At 57.3% G+C, this 22030-nt stretch overlaps 1 protein-coding gene across 12 annotated transcripts in view; it reads right to left on the reverse strand.

The window, feature by feature from the left end:
- DYSF (dysferlin) overlaps positions 1-22030 on the reverse strand; it is a 263140-nt gene that overhangs the window by 68780 nt on the left and 172330 nt on the right. For 7 of the 12 annotated variants that reach the window (XM_075931062.1, XM_075931054.1, XM_075931055.1 and 4 more), the window contains 4 exons: positions 19896-20063; positions 18654-18815; positions 17522-17687; positions 16447-16520 (listed from right to left, as the gene is read on the reverse strand). In XM_075931062.1, coding sequence (XP_075787177.1) covers positions 16447-16520; positions 17522-17687; positions 18654-18815; positions 19896-20063 — 570 coding nt within the window. The remainder of the gene's footprint in view (positions 1-16446; positions 16521-17521; positions 17688-18653; positions 18816-19895; positions 20064-22030) is intronic. The other 5 variants (XM_075931056.1, XM_075931053.1, XM_075931052.1 and 2 more) reach the window with 1 other exon arrangement.

The raw sequence follows: 22030 nt of genomic DNA on the forward strand, positions 1-22030 counted from the left end.
ACTGAAAAGTCCCAGTCTTTTTAATTTCTCTTCATATGGGACATGTTCCAAACCCCACATCATTTTTCTTGCCCTTTTCTGAATCTTTTCCAATGCCAATATATCTTTTTTCGAGATAAGGCAACCACATCTCTATGCAGTATTAAGATGTTGGTTGGTTGGCTGGCTGGAGATTTTTACTATTCTTTTCGTGGAATAGGGCTGGGCTACTAGATTTGAGGTTTTATCAGTGAAGTGCATTTTTAACTTGATTTGGTTTATTAACCGATCCGTTGTTTTACAACAGAAATCTTATAAAGCTTGTTTTGCAACTTAACTAAAACTGAACAGTACATTCACAAATACACAATTATCAATTGGCCTACAAATCCCTAAAACTGTAATGATGAGACCTTTCGCTATCTCATGTTTAGGTCCAAACTCCTGTTTTTCTTATTTAGATGAATAACCTGGTCATTAGTTATCCTATCAAACCTACACAATATTAAGCTTTTCTCCTTTTTCTTCCTATTTTCCTTATTTTACGGTCTTAGTTTTGCTAATATTGAATGGGTTTCTCCTTCCATAATATTCAAAGAAAGTTCTCAAATTGTCAGGTTTAGTGACAGCGATACCTCCAGCAAACTCCAAAAAGTTCCACCAGATTTCTAACTACAGGAATGAGCCTTTTTCTTTCTCCTTTCTAAAACTCTGCCGGGATGAGTTACTTTTTCTAATGCCAGAATTTCTCACACTTTTTGATACCAGCCAATTAAGATAAGGGGATTACTCCTCTTCCACCATCTTGCTATGGAAATTCTAACAGCAACCAGGAGATGAGTGATCAATTCTTTAGGGCTTTTGTAAGATGCAGCGTCTGAAGGACCATTTAACAAAACCACAACGGGCATGTCTACACGAGGCAATTATTTCTAAATAACTAAATACAAAATAACTCCTGAAATAACAAAATCAAACAGCGTGTCCTCACTGCGGGGGAATCTCAAAATTAGTCTGAGGCAGGTGTCACGTTGCTGAATTGGAGGGAAGCAGCCAGATCGCTGCTGCACCCCTAGGTGGGGGTGTTGGCCCCAGAAATTGGTATGGGGGGAGCCATGTGGGGTATTGAATGGGAGATTATTGTTTGTTAATCTTATATACGCTATTTATGTGAGTATATAATGTCTATGTGTGTGTGTAGGAATCTGTAATCTGTGTGGAAGCTGAATATTTCTGTGAATGTGGTTAAGCATGGCTATGGACAGGCTGAGTAGCAAAGCCCTGTGGAACAATGACTCTCAATAGGCTATGGACACACCCAAAGAATGGGATTTGTCACCTGAGGGAAGCCAGCAGGAAATATAGAGATTGGCCTCTGACCAGGTGACTTGCTGCAGACTAGAAGAGAGGCCAGGAAGGAGTATAAAGAGGCCATGTGGTCGATGCCATTTTGTTCTCAGCTCAGCACTTCATCCCAGAGGCAGCATTGCAGGGATTGAAGAGCCCGGAAGACCTGTGAACCCATCCTGATCGTAGGATGTGCAATAAGAACTTTTAAACCAGCAGCTGCAACATCTCTGCTAGAGCCTGCACCGAGAACTGGGAGATTCGGTGCATGTAACGTACTGTGCTTTAATAACCTCACTCTCATGCTTTTCTTTCTTGTGGTAATAAACCTTTAGAGGATAGATTCTAAAGGATTGGCCCAGCGTGATTTGTGGGTAAGGTCCAGAGGGTAAATTGACCAGGGATCTGTGGCTGGTTTCTTGGAACCGGACAGAACTTGTTTGGGGTAGGTGGGATTGGGTGCTAGGACCCCCCACCTGTGTATGAGGCCCGGGGCCATCTGGGGCACGGATATTGCTGGGGTGTCGGAGGGGTTTTGCTCGGGAGGCTTCAGGCAGGCAGCTGAAGTGCTCTGTGGGACTGGTTTGTGGCCTGTTTGGAGAGGTCGCCAGTCAGGGGGACTGTAAAGAGCCCCGGATTTGAGCAATTCGCCCTGAGAGGACGCCCTAAGCTGTGCCCAGACACGGCCCGGTCCGTCACAGCAGGCTCTATTAATTTGGATACACTACCTCGACTGAGAGCCCCAGGAAACACTGGGGAGTAAGTACTTCGAATGACTCTGGGTAGGAGCGATTCCAAAATAGCAGCAGCGGAGTGTCCACACGAGTGTTATTTCAAAGTAAGCATTGTTCTCCGAGAAAAGCAGGAGTCCAGATTTCAAAATAACCAGTGTGGACGTTCCACCTGTTATTTTGAAATAAAGATGGGGGGTTATTTTGAAATAACTCCCTATTGTAGACCTGGGCTAGGGGATTATCTGACAGCTGAGACCAATTTTTCCTATATGGAGTGTCCCATGGCTTTCCAAAATGTCTTAATTTTGGGACTAGCCCACCATGTATGCTTCTAGTCCTCTACATTCTTTCCAGTAGATCACCCACTCCTGTACCATAAATGTCTTTAACTGTAAGGGGAGTTGGGTGCCGTTCATCAAAAAAATAATATAATTGTCTTTTATTGAGGTGGAAGGACAATCACTCCATGTTTCTGTTGAAGGGATTCACCCTCAGGAGACCTGATGAGGCCAGGGCCTGACCATAGCGAGGAACGCCTGGAAAGATTTCATCTTGGAAAAGAGCCGTTCGGCCGGAATGGACTCCCCCAAGCGGAGCACCCCCCTTTTTTTTCCCAACCCTCCCTCAAAGTTCTGCAGAGCTCTGACTGCCCCCCCCCAAAGAGTTCTGATCCCCGAAAAAGAGACGAGCCAGAGACTCCAGGAAGGGGGATTTGGTTACCACTATTGATTTTACATGGAAGCTTTGTCAGAAGCTGGGAATGGGGGACAGGGGAGGGATCACGGGAGGATTCCCTGTTCTGTTCCCTCCCGCTGGGGCACCTGGCCTTGGCCGCTGTCGGCAGACAGGACACGGGGGTAGATGGGCCGTTGGTCTGACCCTGTCTGTCCTCTCTTATGTTCGCATGTTCTTACACAGCTAGGCTATGTCTAGACCGGCATGATTGTCCGCAAATGCTTTTAACGGAAAAGTTTTTCCGTTAAAAGCACTTGCGGAAAAGAGCGTCTAGATTGGCACAGATGCTTTTTTGCAAAAGCACTTTTTGTGGAAAAGCATCTGTGCCAATCTAGACATGGTTTTGTGCAAGAAAGCCCCGATCGCCATTTTCGCCATCGGGGCTTTTTTGCGCAACGCAGTTTTTAACGGTCTACACTGGCCCTCTTGCGCAAAAACATTTCTGGAAAAGGGCTTTTGGCCGAACGGGAATGTCAAAGCATTTGCACAAGAAGCACTGATTTCGGACAGTAGAACGTCAGTGCTTTTGCACAAAATCAAGCGGCCAGTGTAGACGGCTGGCAAGTTTTTGCGGAAAAACTTGCCAGTCTAGATGCAGTCCTAGAATGCTATGGCAGAGAGTGGCAGGACGATATTCTGAGACACACCAGTATTAGATCTGGAACATCCCAGAATCTGGAGGGTGCCTCGGATTAGCGCATGGTGAACGACAAAAGGCTGGAACCAGCCGCTCGAGGCATTTCAGAGCCCGCCTGCTCTGGAAGTCTTGCGAGATCAGTTTCCTGTGTGAAATTCACTAACAGGCACCGTAGCCTCAGCAGGGATGGCCTGTTTCCCTGTGTGGGTCTAGCATTTCTTGGCCACATTTCTTGGCCACATTTCTTGGCCACAGCCTGGCAAGGAAACACCCAGTTCTGCACGGCACTGAGAACACTCCTTCCCATGAAGGTTGTGATGACGTGTTGGGGTTCCTCCAGATCCTGCACCCCCGTAGCAACAAGAACAGACTCCCCCAGCCAGTAGAGTAGAGTGGGTTTATTGCTTCTCCAGGATACAGCACAGCATAGACATGATGTGGTTACAGGAGTCAGAATGCTTCAGACCCCTTAGGTTAGGGGGAGTCCATCACCCCCTCAACCCCCTCAACCCAGGCTGTTCCCTTCATGTTTCCCAGCCAGCAATGGACCCTTCCCCCAACACTCACTTCTTTTGTTCCATCCCTTCCATTAATGGAGATTGCCTATCTCCTAGACTGGACTTTGAGAGGTCATTGAGTCCAGTCCCCTGCCTTCACAGCAGGACCAAGTACCATCCCTGACAAATTTTTGCCCCCAATTCCCAAATGGCCTCTGCAAGGATTGAACTCAAAACCCTGGGTTTAGCAGGCCAATGCTCAAACCACTGAGCTATCTCTCCCCCTCCACCCTGTTTCCTTGCTAACTGGTAGAACCAGTTCAGTCACTGTCATGGGGGCCCTCAAGACGCCCCCCGCTAAGCCGTGCTTACAGACAGAGGCCAGTAGGGGTCATCCACAGCCCACGCACAGCAACCAACAAGGTACCGACACTTCATCACACAGGTGAACGGAGATGAAGGGGATTTTCAGAGCTTGCCGGATCGAGGGCTTAGCTCCGCAGGAAGCTTCCGCGGCGAAGCCAGAAACCGTGCAAATCTCAGTTCAACGTTGGGAGTTGACGATCCCACAGGAGACCCCATCTTCACTGCGGGGGACACTTCCCATGAGCGGTGCAGAATCCGCCGTAACCGTCTTCCATCTGAATGCTCGTGGGCTCCTCCGGAGTGGCTAAAAATGACTCTTATTTGGCCCGTGGCGAAAGGCAGGCGTGGAGGCCGGCTGCAGACGCAGACTTGCTCTCGGTTCTGATCCACGCCCGAGCTACGGCTATCAAACCTGGACCTCAAACGCCTCCCGAGTTGGAAGGGCTCCGGGCTGGGGTCCGTGCGGTGGCAGCCCCCCGCCGTGCTGGCCGAATGCCGAGGCTTGGAGCGGTTCACTGTCGATCCCTCTTTCCTCTCCCCTCGCCCCCTACTGCTCTCCGGCCCTAAATAAAATGACTGGTTGTTCTCCCCAGTCCTGGCTGGAACAGCATGCTGGGGAGCGGTGGCGGGGGGTGTCTTGTGGCGCCAGTGGTGACAGGGTGCGGCAAACAGAATAATTGTTTGCCCATGACGAGCCACCACATCTAAACGGGATTCGTTTTTGCCCTCGACACGGTTGCGCGATGCCAAGGCGTTCTGCACACACAGCAGCGGAGCCTCCCCGCCCTGCGCCGCATTAGCCTAACGAGGAGCAGGCTGCGGGGTCGGCTTCGAGAAGGAACCGTCTGTCGCCTGATGCGGCGCGTCAGCCTCCCGGCTGCTGCTTCAGCCCCCGCGTGCCGGAGCTTTGTAGAGATCAGCTGGAAAAAATCAACCGAGCGTGGCGCTGACAGATCCGCAGAGATAGGGGCGGCGCAGATGCAAATGAAACAGACACACACACAGGCACACACGCGCGGTGCGTGCCAAGGGCCTGACTCCACATCGCTGCAAACCTCCGGCTGTCACTCACACTGCACAGGGAGCAGCGTTCGCCCGACGCGGGGAGGAAACGGCTGCGCCCGGACATCGGGCAGGGCCCGATCCACAGCACGGGTGCAGCGATGGCTAGTTATCACTTCTCCGGCTCGGCGGCAGGCCGGAAGGGCCCGCTGACGCCAGCCAGGTGGAACTGGACCTTGCAGGTGTGTCTACAGTGTAGACATAACCATGATTTAACTGTGTGCTTGCAGTTAATCCCCTCCCCCCCGCCCCATCACCCCACACACACAAAGAAAGACTTTTCAAAGTTACCCAGGGCTCCTCAGCATGTGTGTCTATTGTGGCAGGGCGCCGATCGCGCCCCTGGGGTCCTGCGCTTCCTGGTGGATTTTTAGTGCACCTCCGAGACGCGTGGTGACTCTCCCGCTGCCTCGTCACCCCCACAGGCGAGGGTCCCTGCTTAACGAGCCATTTTCATCACAGGCGAGTCAGTAGCGTGGGGGGAAAACTCTTCCGTGGTCCTAGGCTCCCCTTGCTCCCCGGGGGCGGCCCAGCGGGCGGGGGAGGGCTGGGGGGACCCGGTCCCGCCCACTTAGTCTGCGTTCCGGCTCAGGGCCCTAAGTGGGGCTCCTGCCCTTGTCCCCACAGACTAGCAGCCTCCCCCTGGCTCGCTTCCTCAGCTGCTCCCACGCTACCTGCTCCTGGCATCTTGGGGAGAACTTCTCCCGCCTGTGGCCGGCAGTTCTCCCCCACGCTGCCCTGCCTCCGCTCTGGTCCATGGCTCCTCTCCCTACCCCTCCTGAGGGGAAGCCTTTTGTAGGGGCCCAGCAGGCTCTACGGGGCTGCAGGTGCCCCATTTGCCTGCTGCCAGGGCCGGCTCAAGCCATTCATGCATGCACATCCCCGCCCCCCAGCGCGCTGTGTGCCTGATTGCAGCTCTAAGGGGCGCCGCGCGGCCCCCAGCCCTGAGCGCACAGTGCCCCTTACAGCTGCCATCAGGCGCCCCCCATAGGTTGGTGCCCCGGGCAGCTGCCTGGCTAGCCCCGCTCCTTAATCCGGCCCTGCCCTTGCTGCAGGCCGGCTTTGAATGAGTCTCAGGTGCCCGCCAGTCTTAATCGCTGGCAGCCGTCTCTGGCCACCCACGCAGGGAACAGGGATCCACTCGTCCAACCACCAGCAGCCCGGCTCCCCATCAAACTCCTGCAGCCCGCTGCCTTCGGTCTGCCACGCTCTGTGTGTGGATGTGTGTCTAGGGAATCCCTGAAGTTTCTCTCTCCCCAGTAAGCTGGAGGCGTGGAAGCATGCAAACGTATCGGGGGTGGAAAATCAGGTTGAACTGGTTAAACAGTGAAACACGGGGCTAACACTGCGTTTTACCTATTCAGCAGGGTGGACGGGGACAGGAGGGTCAGGGTTCCTCTCCTGGCCCCACACCACAGCTCCTGGCCCCCATGCGGGGGCTGCCGCAGCTACTCCTGCCAGCAGCCCCACATGGAGGTCCCCTGGTCCTAACCCTAAGTTGTCCGGGACACAACCAACTTCACAGCCATTGAAGGTGCACACAGCGCAGAAGGATACATCTATTAACGTTGATTCGTATCCGCTTCATTTTAACTACCCAGTCTTCAGATACTTGCTGATTCTCTCTGCTCTCTAACTCCCACCCTCTTCCTTTTTCTTCCCCCCTTCCTCTCCTTCCCCTTTCCTATTTATTTTGGGTGTGCGCATCCTAAACTCATCACTCCGGTCATCTGAAGAAGTGGGCTGTGCCCATGAAAGCTCATGACCCCATCTACATGTTCTGTCAGTCTTTAAAGTGCTACCAGACCATTGGTTGGGTTTTTTTGTAACAGGCTAACTCGGCTACCCCCTGAAGCTCCTAAGTTAAGAGTGATGCTCACTGCGTCACTATCTAATTGGTTACCTGTTAACAGCCCTCACAGAGAGCTGCACAACAAACGTTAAACGTGGTTCTAGGGAAAAATTTCATTTTCTCGATTTAAAAAAAAAATCAGATTTTTCAATGAACATTAAAATCCCAGCAGGGGCGTGTCTATTTTCCAAAAATTATTCTGAGTTTTAGGGGTGCTTCTTGCTTCCTTTTTTCCTCCTCCACGCCCTCCCCCACCCGATTTTTCAGTAGCAAAATGAAAAAAAGACGTGCGGAGAAAGAAAAAAGAACAAGAGAGCATGGGGGGGGGTGAAAAAGGAGGGGGAAATGGAAATGAACTAGCAACACTTTTTTCAGTTTTTTCCACTGCAAAAAATCAGACGAAATTGCAAAGGAATGAATTTTTTCTTGGAATGTTTGTGGGGGGAAAAGACATTTTCATACCCAAAAAAGTCTGAACAAAAACTCCTGCGCTCCTGGGGATAGTCTTACGAAGCCCACCACAAATGAAGGGGAAAATGGACGACCCACAGAGACATTTCAGAGATTGGCCCCCAAGACAAAGATCCAGGAGCGGCACAAACTCCATGCCCGGGCCTTGAGGGCACGCTGGGCAGTTCATCTTTGAGGAACTGCTGTGCCTGTTGGCTCTGTCAATGGGGCTGGAGGTCGGGGGGGGGACTCCACGCACGGGCCTTGAGGCTCTGTCAATGGGGCTGGAGGTCAGGGGGGACGCCACGCCTGGGCCTTGAGGCTCTGTCAATGGGGCTGAGGGTCAGGTGGGTCCACGCCTGGGCCTTGAGGCTCTGTCAATGGGGCTAGAGGTCGGGTGGGTCCACGCCCGGGCCTTGAGGCTCTGTCAATGGGGCTGGAGGTCGGGTGGGTCCACGCCCGGGCCTTGAGGCTCTGTCAATGGGGCTGGAGGTCGGGTGGGTCCACGCCCGGGCCTTGAGGCTCTGTCAATGGGGCTGGAGGTCGGGTGGGTCCACGCCCGGGCCTTGAGGCTCTGTCAATGGGGCTGGAGGTCGGGTGGGTCCACGCCTGGGCCTTGAGGCTCTGTCAATGGGGCTGGAGGTCAGGTGGGTCCACGCCTGGGCCTTGAGGCTCTGTCAATGGGGCTGGAGGTCGGGTGGGTCCACGCCCGGGCCTTGAGGCTCTGTCAATGGGGCTGGAGGTCGGGTGGGTCCACGCCCGGGCCTTGAGGCTCTGTCAATGGGGCTGGGGGTCGGGTGGGTCCACGCCCGGGCCTTGAGGCTCTGTCAATGTGGCTGGAGGTCGGGTGGGTCCACGCCCGGGCCTTGAGGCTCTGTCAATGGGGCTGGAGGTCGGGTGGGTCCACGCCCGGGCCTTGAGGCTCTGTCAATGGGGCTGGAGGTCGGGTGGGTCCACGCCTGGGCCTTGAGGCTCTGTCAATGGGGCTGGAGGTCGGGTGGGTCCACGCCCGGGCCTTGAGGCTCTGTCAATGGGGCTGGAGGTCGGGTGGGTCCACGCCTGGGCCTTGAGGCTCTGTCAATGGGGCTGGAGGTCGGGTGGGTCCACGCCCGGGCCTTGAGGCTCTGTCAATGGGGCTGGAGGTCGGGTGGGTCCACGCCCGGGCCTTGAGGCTCTGTCAATGGGGCTGGAGGTCGGGTGGGACGCCATGCCCGGGCCTTGAGGCTCTGTCAATGGGGCTGGAGGTCGGGTGGGTCCACGCCCGAGCCTTGAGGCTCTGTCAATGGGGCTGGAGGTCGGGTGGGTCCACGCCCGGGCCTTGAGGCTCTGTCAATGGGGCTGGAGTTCGGGTGGGTCCACGCCCGGGCCTTGAGGCTCTGTCAATGGGGCTGGGGGTCGGGTGGGTCCACACCCGGGCCTTGAGGCTCTGTCAATGGGGCTGGAGGTCGGGTGGGTCCACGCCCGGGCCTTGAGGCTCTGTCAATGGGGCTGGGGGTCGGGTGGGTCCACGCCCGGGCCTTGAGGCTCTGTCAATGGGGCTGGAGGTCGGGTGGGTCCACGCCTGGGCCTTGAGGCTCTGTCAATGGGGCTGGGGGTCGGGTGGGTCCCCGCCCGGGCCTTGAGGCTCTGTCAATGGGGCTGGGGGTCGGGTGGGTCCACACCGGGTCCTTGAGGCTCTGTCAATGGGGCTGGAGGTCGGGTGGGCCCACTGGCAGCAGCATGAGAGCCCAGCTCCCGGTGCACTAAAGACTCGAGGGAAATACTGAGAAGAGATGCCTCCTCAGTAGAAGGCCTGGGGGGCTTCCTCTCCCTCGGCCGTGCTTCCTGACCCCTGCCGGGGTTACGGCCGCCATCTTCTAGCAAAGCAAGGGCTGAACGGCGGCGTTCGTCCCGAGACTGAGAAGATGGCCTCCTCCAGGGCGCGCTGAGCCCGGCCCAAGAAACGGGAACGTTTCCAGGCTGCGGTGAGGGAAGCATCTTGCCGAGGCCACGTCTCCTTCATGCGACTCCCACCCCCGAGGGGAGGCCTGCGTCCCCACCTAGCCCTAGGTCTGCAGGGCGCGCTGGGCCTCGCCACGCAGAACACGCCGGGGCCAAGAGGACCCCTCGCTTAGCGTGCCGGTCAGAAACTCCCCAACGCAGCTGCAGCGTTGTCGCCGTGCCCGCTCCCATAAAGGGCGTTTATAAGAGGAAATATTTCTCCCGGCACAAAGGCAGCAATTGGAATAATAAACCGCCGGCAACATAAAGTTGAGGAATTTCCATTAACGAGAGAAAGAGGGCAATTAACGAAGCGGCTTGGATCACCCGCGTCCCTCTGTTGGCCCAGTCTCCACACGCCAGGCTGAGGCGAGGGCCAGGAAAATGAAAGGCAGCGACTTTAAAAATGGATGAAAGGAAATGCTTTGTTTTGCTTTCTCTACTCAGTATTAGCCTGGGGAACGCTCTGCCACAACATAACGCTGAAGCCAAGAAACGAGCGGTACTGGTTAAAAAAGAATTAACGAGTGCTTCAGAAGGAGGCAGCGGGGCACAGACCACCCTCTCAGTAATGGGTGGTCAGGAAGAAAACTTGGTCGGTGGGCATGTGATTCCATTCACTGGTGGGTTTCTTGTCTTTTCGACTGGAGCACTTCTTACCGGCTCCTAGTGGACACAGGATATTGAACGAGACAGACCAGTGGCTGATCCAGCCTGGCAGTTCCTCCGTTCCCAAAACAAGGAACTGTTTGAACCTCTCTCCCAGACTCGAACTCGGCACTCTGCGGTATGGCTTGGAAGAGTTCTGTTCGCTCCTTCCTCGCCCCCGGCCTTTCGCTCTCGCTTCTGGGCTCCCCTGGCTCCCGTGACGCTACTGAGGCCGAACTGGGGACTATCGCTCATCTCCCGCGGAGGTCTGTTCTTCAGAGACCTCCGGCCCGACCTGCTCTCTGTGTAATTAGTAATAACCGCGCCAGGCAGCGAAAAGTCCCTCTGTTCCCAGAAAAGTCTCGCTAACCAGGGCCGGTCCTCAGACTGCCGCAGTAAGATCCACCTCCGCTGGGGGCTTCCTGGAACAGAACTTGGGACAGCTGCCTCTCACGACCTGAATCTTGGCACTCTCCCGAGACGCTCGGCTCCTACTGAAATCAACCGGCACCCGGTACCCTGGCAGGCTGGGAACTTCAGAGCCTTTCAGCTCCAAGTCTGAAGATGCCCTGTGACCTGGGAGACTGTGAGCTGGTCCATCCGCCTTGGGGAATAACCAGCTACCCCCTGCTCATCTCCCTCGGCATTCAGTTTATCAGCCACGTGGACTGGCAACAGAAAGCAATTGGCTTATGAGCTACTGGGGGTGCTCTACAGAGCCACCCCTATTCCCCCACCCCCGGCCTGCAGCCTGCTCTGTCACTAGAGGAGACCATTCTCCTATTCCTCTCTGGGGCCCCGGCTCCCAAATATGCCTGGAACCCTCGTTTGTAACCCTGGGAATCCGGGCCAGTCGTCTGACGTTGCCTCGTTACACCTAACGATCCCCAGCACTCCAGGCGGCTCAGAGCAGGGCTGGCTGGCGGCTCCCTGGCCCTGACGGGGGTTGCCCACCAACATTCTATTTGTTTCCCATTGTGTGCGGAATAAATTGTGTTCCCTGCACTGAAGCATGTGCAGATGTGCACCACCCAGAGAAGCACATGCTGCCGGCTGGGGCGCTTGGCTAATCAACTGGCATTTGTCTTGGGTGGCCACCCAAGTGCTCGGCTGACAGGGAACGCTGCTGGCCACCCTGTGACAGGGCCCTTTCCTCGCTGAGGCAGCATTTGGCTTCGGGTGGCTTGCAAACAAGCGAGAGGAACTGGGGAACCAGGCGGGGAGATCTATGGGGGGAAAGGCAGGATGTCACAGCCCCTGAAGCGGGGGTTCTCAGAATCAAAAAGAGACCAATTGCTTCAAATACAGCCACAGACCCACTCCGTAGGGCCACGAACCTCCCGACCCTTCCCGTCGGCCGTGATCCCAGGACCACCGGCTCTTCCCTCCCAGCCCGCCGTTCCTATCTGCATGGCGGAGAGCAAAGCTGCCCCCAGTTTGGAGCAGGGGGGTATTTTAACCCACGGCCGGCAGCAAAGAGAACCCGCAGGGCAAGTCCTGTATCACAGAGAATCCCCGTGGAGCTCGGGGACCCCGTGTCCTGGGGCACAGCGCAGTGGGCAGGCTGCTGTGTTTGGATGCACTCCCCCGCCAGCTGCGCTCCGTCTCATTAGGAGGCAGCCCCCGGCCTTCCAGCTTGGGCCGCCCTCCCGTGAAATCGAAACGGGCTGCCAGCAGCATGGACTAGACCTGGCCCCGCGTGTGCCAAGGAACAGGGGGAGGGGTGTCAGAAAAGAGGGTTTCAACAACAAAAAAAACCAAAATCTTTCATGTCCCTGAAAGTGTTTCAAAGCAAAAAGTTTCACAACTAATTAACTAACTAAACTAACTAATTCAACTAACTAACCTAACTCACTTTCTTTTTGTAATTGGTACTTTTGGGGGGAGGGGGCTTTCCATATGGTGGGTTCCCCCCTTTCTATCCGTTTCCCAATTTCGGCCAGTTGGAAAACCGTTCAGAGCAGCACTTTCACTTTTAAAAGCGCCTTTTCCCTCACTTATCTGTGTTACATTACAAACAAACGCATTTTCTCCCCTCCACCTGCTTTCACGCCACGGGGCGCGCCTGCGCGGCCGCGCACAAAACTTTCTTCTCCCACCCACCTCCTCTGGATCACCGCACGGCAGGAGGCTGTTCCGGTAGGCGGGGGGCCGGCTGAGACGGTGCGGTGAGGGAGCCGCTGGGGCGGGGAGCCGGGACCTGCCGCAACCATGTGGCCGAGGCAGGGGGATGCCTGCTCTGGTGGCCAGGGCTGCCACGTGACGGGGGCGGACTGGGGCTGCCACATGGCAGGGAGGGGGCCGGGAACAGGACCTGCCCCGTGGGGGGGAGGGGGTCTGCTTTGATGGCCGGGAACTTGTGTGTGTTAATAAAGTGGGTGTCATGGTGGCACACATCCAAACCAGCGCACATCATCTCAATATTGGTGCACAAGCCAAAACTCCCTCCACTCATGGTTGGAAAATCTTAGCGGGACCCCTGCCCTCCACCTCTTCCCTTATTCCCCTTTTCGCAATATTTCTTCAGGTGGGAAGTAGTAACAGAGAGCAGGGAAAATGCAGGGGAAACCTAATTTCGCCCATTTCCAAATTTCCCAGCAGGAAAATCCGATTGTCCGCATGGGATTATTACAAGAGGGGATTTTCCCCACGAGAACTTTGACAGGGAAATTCCCGGTTCTCTGGCCAGCTCTAGTGAAAACCTTCATCTGTTTTAATTCCAAAGTCTTTGGAAGCACAGAGAACAATTTCTCCAGTTCGCCCCAGCGCAGGCCCGAGCCTCTCATGGGAGAGCCACCCTTGTGGGGTGTCATACGCAGTCAAGGGTTAAGTCCGTCCAGTGGAGTAACAGGACAGACAGCAAGCACCCCACATCCCAGGCAACCACTGTGCTCGCAGATTCCTATGTAACCCACACCCGTAGGCTACGTCTACACTCGCGGCTTCTTGCGCGAGTAATATGCAAATGAGGCTAAGCGTGGAATATCGCCGAGCCTCATTTGCATACCTAACGAGCCACCATTTTTTTCAGAAGAGGCTCTTGCGCAAGAAGGAGCATCTACACGGCCCCTTCTTGCGCAAGAAAAACCCTCTTGCGCAAGAGCCTCTTCTGAAAAAAATGGTGGCTCATTAGGTATGCAAATGAGGCTCGGCGATATTCCACGCTTAGCCTCATTTGCATATTACTCGCGCAAGAAGCTGCGAGTGGAGACATAGCCCGAGTGTGGTTCCCACACAGTGGCACCTAGATCACAGCAACAGTTAAGACCAAGAGACCTCTACAGCACGGGCTGGGAGCCAGCTGGCTTTTTGCTCAGCGGGTAGCAGCTCCTCTACTCAGCTCCAGCGGTCCCAGGTTCAAATCCACCTGGTGGTGGTTACACTGGACATGACCTTCTGAAATGCTAGTCAAGAAGCTCCCTGACCGGATCATTTTGGGCCTTCGACCTGAATTGCGAAGGCCACACTTGAGAGAAAATGCTAAAGCCACCCAACGCACTCCCCAGGTGCTGTGCCAACACCCAATGTTCTGTGGGGTTCCCAAAGGGAGCCTTTAGGACCGACCCACCCGTAGCTAACACAGACCTCCTGCCCATCCCCATTGCCTGTTCTCTGGCTTGGTGGCACGGAAACCGCTGTTCTTTATGCATACACGAACGCTTCGTTTTACGGGAACCCGTCTCAGCACCGTTACACTGGAGAGGGAGGCGCAAGAAGCAGCTGTCGGTAAGCGGAGAGCTAGTTAGCACGTACCGGAGGGAGACACTTTGGAGGGGTTGTTTGGGGGAAGTGGCCCAGGGAAAAAGCTGCCAAGTCGAACAACCTTGACTGCTGCTACTTTAGGGGCCCGGGGCCAGAACCCGGAGTAGCAGGCAGGCCCAGGTTCCGTCCAAACTTCCGTCCCTCCCACCAACACAGAGCCTTTCCCGAGAAGGGAGACCAGCGCTATTGGGGGGACTAGCCATGGACTAGCCTGGGATGAGTCCGGCTCACTGGACCCTGCCTCCTGTAAGAGAAAGGGGTTGTGGATAGGACCATAGCAAGTCTCTGAGACTAAAATTATCCACCAGCAGCGCAAGGCCCATGGGGCCCGGCCAGAACTTTGCCACAAGAGGTACCGTCCCACCGCAGCATGGCTGGCCGGGGGGAAGGGCTTTCCAGCCTCAAGCGTCTGTGCAGCCTGCACGGCTCTTTAACGGAGGCCGCGAGGAGTCTGCGGGATTGGCAGAGCAGGCGCTCTGCACACCAAAGGGGGGAAAGCCGGAGCCGATTCAAACGCTCTGCTGACCTTCCTGGAACCCCTCCTCCGGGGGGTTTCTTCGCCCTGTGCCTCAGGCCCCCAGGGTGTCAACGCCCGCAGCCAAGCAGGCCAAACGGCTGTGGAGCTGGGACGCCGCGGGCGCGGGAGCTGAACCCAGAGAGGGCGCCCTCTGGAGACCACGGTCTTCTCGCCCACGGGCGCGCGGCTGGCACGGCGGCACGCCGGGATGGAGACCCACCGCCTGCTTCCGAGGGGTGCAGTGACCCCCCAGCTGTGCTCCACCGGCGGGAGCTGTCAGTCTGGGGCCCCCGCTTGGGGCAGATGAAGCCAGGAGAGGGAGCCGGCGCCAAGGATCATCACCAACTCCTAAGCGGTGCCCTAAAGGCATCCAGAAGGACTAGCCAGGGGCAGAGGGAGGCCTTGTGGGACGCCAGCAGCTGAGCTTCTCGGAGGGGCAAAGCCGCCAGCGTCTGGCTCCCCAGCTCAGGGGGTCCATTCTTTGGGGCAGAGCAAGGCTCTTCCTAGGTGCGCCCACGGCCCCCGGCACGGTGGCGCCGGGCTCTTTGGAGGGACCCTCGATCAGCCAGCGCAGGGCGGTAAGGAGCAGTGTCGGCTACGCTAGCTCTTTACTGCAAAGCACCCACCGACCGCTACCAAGGGGAACGGTGCTGTAGGGTGGCCAGAAAGTCCAGCTGAAAAGGCCACCTGACACCCAAAGCATCATCCGCACCAGCCCCTCTTCACTTGGGGCCACCTCCGACCTGCATCGGGCTGTTGTCGCCCCCAGCCCTGGCAACACAGGCCCGGGTTACCCGCGCAGGGCATGGCAGGAGGGGAAGTAGCAAGCGACAGGGTGGAGGGGGGAAGAGGAGTGGATGGGGCGGAGACTTGGGGGCAGAGGCGGGGCAGGGGTGTGGCTTTGGGAGAAAGAGGAGCAGGGGTGTGGCTTTGGGAGGAAGAGGCGGGGCAGGGGTGTGACTTTGGGAGAAAGAGGAGCAGGGGTGTGGCTTTGGGAGGAAGAGGCGGGGCAGGGGTGTGACTTTGGGAGAAAGAGGAGCAGGGGTGTGGCTTTGGGAGGAAGAGGCGGGGCAGGGTGTGGCTTTGGAGGAAGAGGCGGGGCAGGGTGTGACCTTGGAGGGAAGAGGCGGGGCAGGGGTGTGGCTTTGGGAGGAACAGGAGGGGCAGGGGAGTGTCCGGTTTTTGAATATTACCAAAGTGGCACGCCGTGTGCACGAGACGAGGGATAATACGGCACAGGGAGCAGGTCGGCTGCTGCAGCAGCCAGGCTCAGCATCGATTTTCAATGGCTGACGATAACCCAACTCCAGAGCTGGCTGCTCCCCTGTGAGCTCCCAGGCCCGCCCCAGGCATGAGGGGGTCTTCAGTTCTGAGCGAGCGCAGGGGAGCGCCACTTTCGCCCTACGCCTGCCCAACACTGCCCGGAAGAAGCAGCTGGAAGCCTTTTTAACTGGCCTGCTGGCTCCCTATTGGTCAGCGTCTCCTCCCAGCCCTTCTAGGCCTGCCGAGGACAAGTCTCACTGGTAGCCCGGCCCAAGTGGGGTTTCCTTAAGTAGGGGGCGCTGGCGTTCCAATGGCTCCAGCAGGGGGCACAAGAGGCCTATGGACCCCACCACCTGTCTCGTGTTCGACTGGAGGGAAGACCGAGGCGGCCGGGTTCCTTTGTCCTGCTCCGGGGGGCTGACCCCCGCCCCTACCCAGAGACGGAAGCTGCGAAAGGAAAGGTCGTTTATCGGGGGCAACGTGCCACGTTGCAGGGCCAGTACAGCGCCCAATCCATCACAGAGCCCCGCCCCCGCGCCAAGCGACCCCCGCTGGATTCAGCTGCCCATGCGACGGAGACGCCTACTTCCGTTCTCCCGCCGCCGCGCCGTCCCTACCTGGACAGGAATCAGCGGCTCCTTGTCGTCAATATCGACGAGCACGTCGTCTCGGGGGGTGAGGCTCAGCTCATCTGCAAAGAGAAGACGGGCGGCTCAAACTCGGAAAGGGAGGGGCCACGGGGCCTGGAAGCTGTAGAGAGCAGTCCCCAACCTTTTTAAGCATGAGATCACTTGTTGAATTGAAGCACAATCCAGGATCGACCTCAACCCCCAATCCCCTGGCCCCGCCTCCCTCCCACCCCTTCTCTGAGGCTCTGCCCCTGCTCACTCCATCCTCCCTCCCCCATCCTCACTCGCTTGTATCAGGCAGGGTGCAGGGGTGCAGGTGGGGCTCGGGACTGGGGCCAGGGTTTGGAATGCGAGCTCCAGCTGGGCACCGCTTACCACAGGGGCTAAAACAAGCTCACCCCAACCCTGACCTGAACCACTCCCAAAAGCAGCCAGCATACTCTCTTCATCTCTGCCCCCCTCTGCTCTGTGGAAATGGGGTACAAGGTGGAGGGAGGGACACCCTGACATCCAAGGCAGAGGGCAGGAGCAGCACGGCAGTGCTGAGAGGGAAAGACGACGTGCCGGCACTTGACAGCCTCCTGGCCAAACATGTCAGGGTCACCTGGCAGAGGTTCCAAGATCGACCAGTAGATCCCGATCGACAGGTTGGTGACCCCTGCTGGGCCAGTCTTTCCAATGCCACGAGAGCTTTTTGGAGATGAGGCCACCACGTCTGTTCGCAGTATCCAAGCTGCATGCGTCCCACGGTTTTATACAGACGCAATACGATATTCTCTGCCTTATTCTCTATCCTTTTTTTGACGCTTCCTAACATGGTTTGCTTTGCTGACTGCCGCGGCGCACGGAGCGGATGTTTCCAAAGACCGATCCCCACGATCTCGCTCTCAAGTGGCTATTGTAAGTCCCCGTCGTTTTGTGCCACAGCTCCGCAGACCCCTCCCCAGAGAACGGCGGCTCAGAGTTCCAGGCCCCAGGTCCCGCCCTGTCCGCTCGACCAGCGTGTCTCCTGCGTCCCTCCATGGCAGACACGGGAGAGGGCGCCGAAGGAAGGCGCACGTACCTGGCTGTTGCTCGGGCGAGTCGGTCTCCTCTCGGTACGGGTCGCAGTAGAACTCCTCCAAGGAGCGGACAGTGCACTGGCCCACCACCGGCCTGCGGCCAAACGGACGGTTGTCGATGACTTTGATGGTGACCGGAGGGCAGTACAGCGCTTCCCTGGGCAGGCGCTGCAGAGGGAAGAACACGCTGAGCCCTGCCCTGCCGGGGCAGCGTCCTGCCTGGCACGTCACGCAAACCCGCAGGGAGACTTTAGCGCTTCGTGCCATCCTCAAGCTCCTCCCACAAACCCAAGCCCCGCCCACAGCCCCAGAACGGGCGGGCGTTCCTGCTCCTGTCCGCAGCAAATCACCAACAGTGAGGCTGTTCGGACTGTCCTCACTAGGCACGCGAGTTAACGGCATTGAGCCGGGCAGAGGCTGTTCACGCCCCTCGGAGCCGGGGTCGCACTGGGAAAACAGGCTAGCAAGGCTGCCGGTCTTGCCGAAAAAGCCCAACTCAGCAGGGTTCTGAGCACCTCCTAAAAGATACGGAGACACCCCCCCCCCCCCGCCTGCCGCCTCCTGAAAGATACGGAGAGCTGCTCCCCCCCCCGCCTGCCATCTCCTGAAAGACACAGAGAGCCCCCCGCGCCTGCCACCTCCTGAAAGATACAGAGAGCCCCCCCCCCCCGCCTGCCACATAGGGACTCAGTCCTGCTCCCTTTCGGCTCACGGGGCCAAACAGGGCCTATGGAGCACCCGGCGGGATCCGGAGTTTCTTGCCTGACATACATCTAAGCTATTCCAGCTGCTTCCAGGCTTTGGGGTGGGATTATGAGTGCACTGTAGGGGTCACAGACCGGGGCGGTTGGTCCTTAGATCTGCTTGTGGGTAAACGACAGCCAACCCCCAATTCCTCTTTCCTAGGAGCATGCATGAGCCAGAGCAGCGAAGACAGGGAAGACGGAGCCGCCCCCTTCGTGACTTGCTGCTGGCTGCCCCGGGAAGAGGGAGACCTCATTCCCGCTGGGAACGGCTGAGGTTCAGAACTAAAAAGCGGGCAGTCGGGAAAGCAGACAGAGTCGTGCTGCAGGACAGCCGGGCAGCTGCAGCCCTGCAAGCCGGGCAGGAGGCACACGGGGAGGGAGACCTCACCACTTCCATGAAGAGCACGGACACGTCGAAATTGGGGTTCTTCTTGATGTTCTTGATGACACACGACTGGACCGTCTGGCCTCCGCACTCCACCTGCAGGCTGGGGGAGGTGACGCTGGCCAGCTGATAGCTCTTCAGGTTCCTCAGCCCCCAGGCCAAGACCTGAGGGGGGAAGAGACGAGGGGAGATGAGGAACACCACCGAGATAACGTCACACCAGAACTAGAGGTCACCAAATGACATGGATAGGCAGCAAGTTTAAAACAAACCAAGGGAAGTTTTTCTGCACACAGCGCACAGCCAACCTGTGGAACTCCTTGCCAGAGGATGTTGTGAAGTCCAGGACTTGAACAGGGTTCAAAAAAGAGCGAGATAGATTCATGGAGCTTAATGACTATTAGCCAGGATGCAGGGGAATGGTGTCCCCAGCTAGTCAGAGGCTGGGAATGGGCGACAGGGAAGGGATCGCTTGATGATTCCCTGTTCTCGACCTCGTCTACGCTTTGTTTTTCACCCTGATGCAGCTGCGCCTGGCAAGCCTCTCCCAGGAGCCGATTCTCCTTGGCTCCAGCGGGGGGAGAGGAGTCTAATGCCGAAGGGCTGTCCCGAACAATGGGCGCACGGTGCCCTCTAGGGTCGCAGTGGCCAAGGGCCAGTTTGCCACCTTCTAGGCTAGGCGTGCTGGGCCTTGCAGCTCTCCCCCAAGGACCCCGTGGCCAAGCTGACGCAAGTCCTGCTGGGACGGAAGGTCAGGTGACCGTCATGTGACAGGCGTGAGCGGATAAAAGGGACGCCTGTGCGTCTGTTAAGGCAGGGCTCAGAGGGGGAGGAAGCCCACACGGGGAGATCCACTCGTTATGAGGGGCAGCCCGACGTACAGCCCACGGGCCATACACGGCTCCCCAGGGCACTCCGTAAGGCCCCGTAGCCTGCCTGGGCGCAGCACAGCCGCCGCCGACTCATTAGCCTTGTTTACGTCGGTTGCACAAGCGAGGGAACCGACAGCGCTGGGCAGAGACAACCCGGCCACCTCCCCGCGAAGCACCCTGACCTTAAACCGTGACTCAGCACAGGTGGCCTGAAACCTGCTTGTAACATGCAGCGTGCTTGGCCCGCCCCAAGGGCTCCCGGGGCCGGCCAGTGAGCAAGGACGCAAACTGGATTCGATCTAGTCCCGTTAGCCAGTCTATTCCCCCCTTCGTGCCCCTCCCCCTGGCCCCAGCAGCCCCCCAAAGCGCTCACCTCAATGGCGGTACGCTGGAGCACCGGCTTGATCCCTTGAGGGACCATGTAGATGTTGGGTTCCCGCTGGGGCGGAGGGTAGGGCAGGTCGGAGTCTGCAGACTGCGGAGGGATATTGAAGAAGGTCGGTTCGGATTGTGACAGGCCACACCCGCCACAGGGAACAGCCTGGAAGTCCGTTAGCGCCTCATTAGAAAGACGGGCCGATGGGGATCAGCGTCACGTGCAAACCGATCGGGGATCAGCGTCACGTGCAAACCGTTTCTCCCCGCCTCCCCCCCGATCGGGAGCAGTCACCGACGGGTACGTGTTGGTTTCTGGTTCCTCGGATCGTTTGCCCACCATGGAAATGCAGTCCCTATGGTGGGAGACCGGCCACGCTGCCTGCCAGCCTCGGCGTGGAAGTAAAGACTAAGGGAGCTGCTCGAAAGGCAGCAGGGGGCTGATTGTGGGGTGTCATTGCTTGCTTTGCCCTCCAGAAGTGGGAATGACGGGGAAGCCACATCCCATGGACCAATTGGCAAGCTCACCTGATGGTGGACCCACTGAAGGCCACAAGCCACTACAGCGACAGCGGTTAGTGTAAGAGACAGAAAGCGAGATGCTGTTTCGTGAACACATCTCGAGGGAGCGGGAGGGAGGTTACAGTCCCTGCCGCACACAGATCCGGGGAGAAAAGCGCTCGTTCTACTCTCTGCCTTTACCTTCCTGGAGGGAGCTCTGGTTCCTGGCAGCCTGGATCTCCGAGGTCCGAGTCCAGCCCGTGGCATTTGGAACTAATTGAAAGGCCTGTCGATTTTCCGAGCGGGAGTCTAATTGCGTTACATTAAGGGGATGCACACATTTCAAGTGTGGGGCTGGGTCAGATTTAAAAGCACCACAAAGAGTGACGGACCCTAGGGGGGGCTGTGATTTTCATCGGCTACGGCTGGTGGCTGCCAAAGCAAAGCAGCTCGTTAGCTGACGACTTTGCTCCTTCCATTCCGGGGCAGGCAGGACGGTGGGAGCATCTGGCTTTTAACACCGGGCAGACAGTAACTATCTCCCCGCCCTGCGGCGAGCAGAGACACACGACACAGGCTCACAACCTACCGACACGGGATCAGTCCCTGGGCCAAGATGGAGGCCTGCTCCTGAGAGGCGCTGAGCACCAAATGGGAGCGCAGCACCTTGGAAACCCAGGCGTTTAATTCGGGAACTGACTTTAGGCCCCACGTTTTTGCCATGAGCGTTTTCCAGGTGCAGAGCTGCACCCATGGTCACCAATGGGATTAGAACCCAGACCCTTGGCACCTGCCACTCTAGCCTCCACCAGTCCCGGGGAAGCTCCACTAGCTGTCACCAGTAGTAGGGCTCTTATCCTTGTTGAAATTGTCACTGCTGGTCAGCCCAGTAACTAACACACACACACACACTCACTCTTACTTCCATTCATCCTTGCTCACCTAAGTGCGTGCTTAATTTTAAGCAGGTGCTTAAGTTGCATCAATTTCAACTGGGTTTAAAGAGGTGCTCAGACACGTTGCGGAACGGGGACGGACTGAAGCAGAGGCTGGACGTTAAGCATAGCTAGGAGGGCTTTGCTGAAGCAGACCCTTGCCCCGCTGTGTTTGGACCCTCCCACAACTTTGAGAAAGCTGCGGAATGGGATTCCAGTGGTCCGGGGAACACAGAGGCAGAATGGATGAGCGGCTCGCGCGCCGAGGTACGAAGCAAGTGTTCAGCCAGGGCCGGGAAGGGAACCCAGCCAACGCAGCTCTCTCTCGCCCTGAACCCGAGACCAGAGACTGTGGCCGATTCTGCAAGGCCTGCCTCGGAGCAGAAGGAAAAAAGAAGCTGGAGGAGTTAAACGGAGGAGCAGAAGGCAGGCCAGTTCCCTGGACTCACGCCAACGCAGGGGCTTTGGGGGAGTTTGCTGAGTTTCCTACTTTGTGACTCAAACTCTGAGATTAAAATTAGGGGAGGGGGACACAGCCGCAAATGCAGGAACAGCTGCCTCCGCCCTGGCAAGGAGGACGAGCTGGAGTTTGGCGGGGCAGGCCTTGAAACGCCAGCGGTTGTCCGGCGGTTGCCAAGTGCCTGCAAATCCAATCAACCCATCCGGTGGGAGCAGTTTTCCCATCCAGCGCAAGCTG

This window comes from Pelodiscus sinensis, chromosome 5 (genome assembly GCF_049634645.1).
Source record: "Pelodiscus sinensis isolate JC-2024 chromosome 5, ASM4963464v1, whole genome shotgun sequence".
NCBI lineage: Eukaryota > Metazoa > Chordata > Testudines > Trionychidae > Pelodiscus > Pelodiscus sinensis.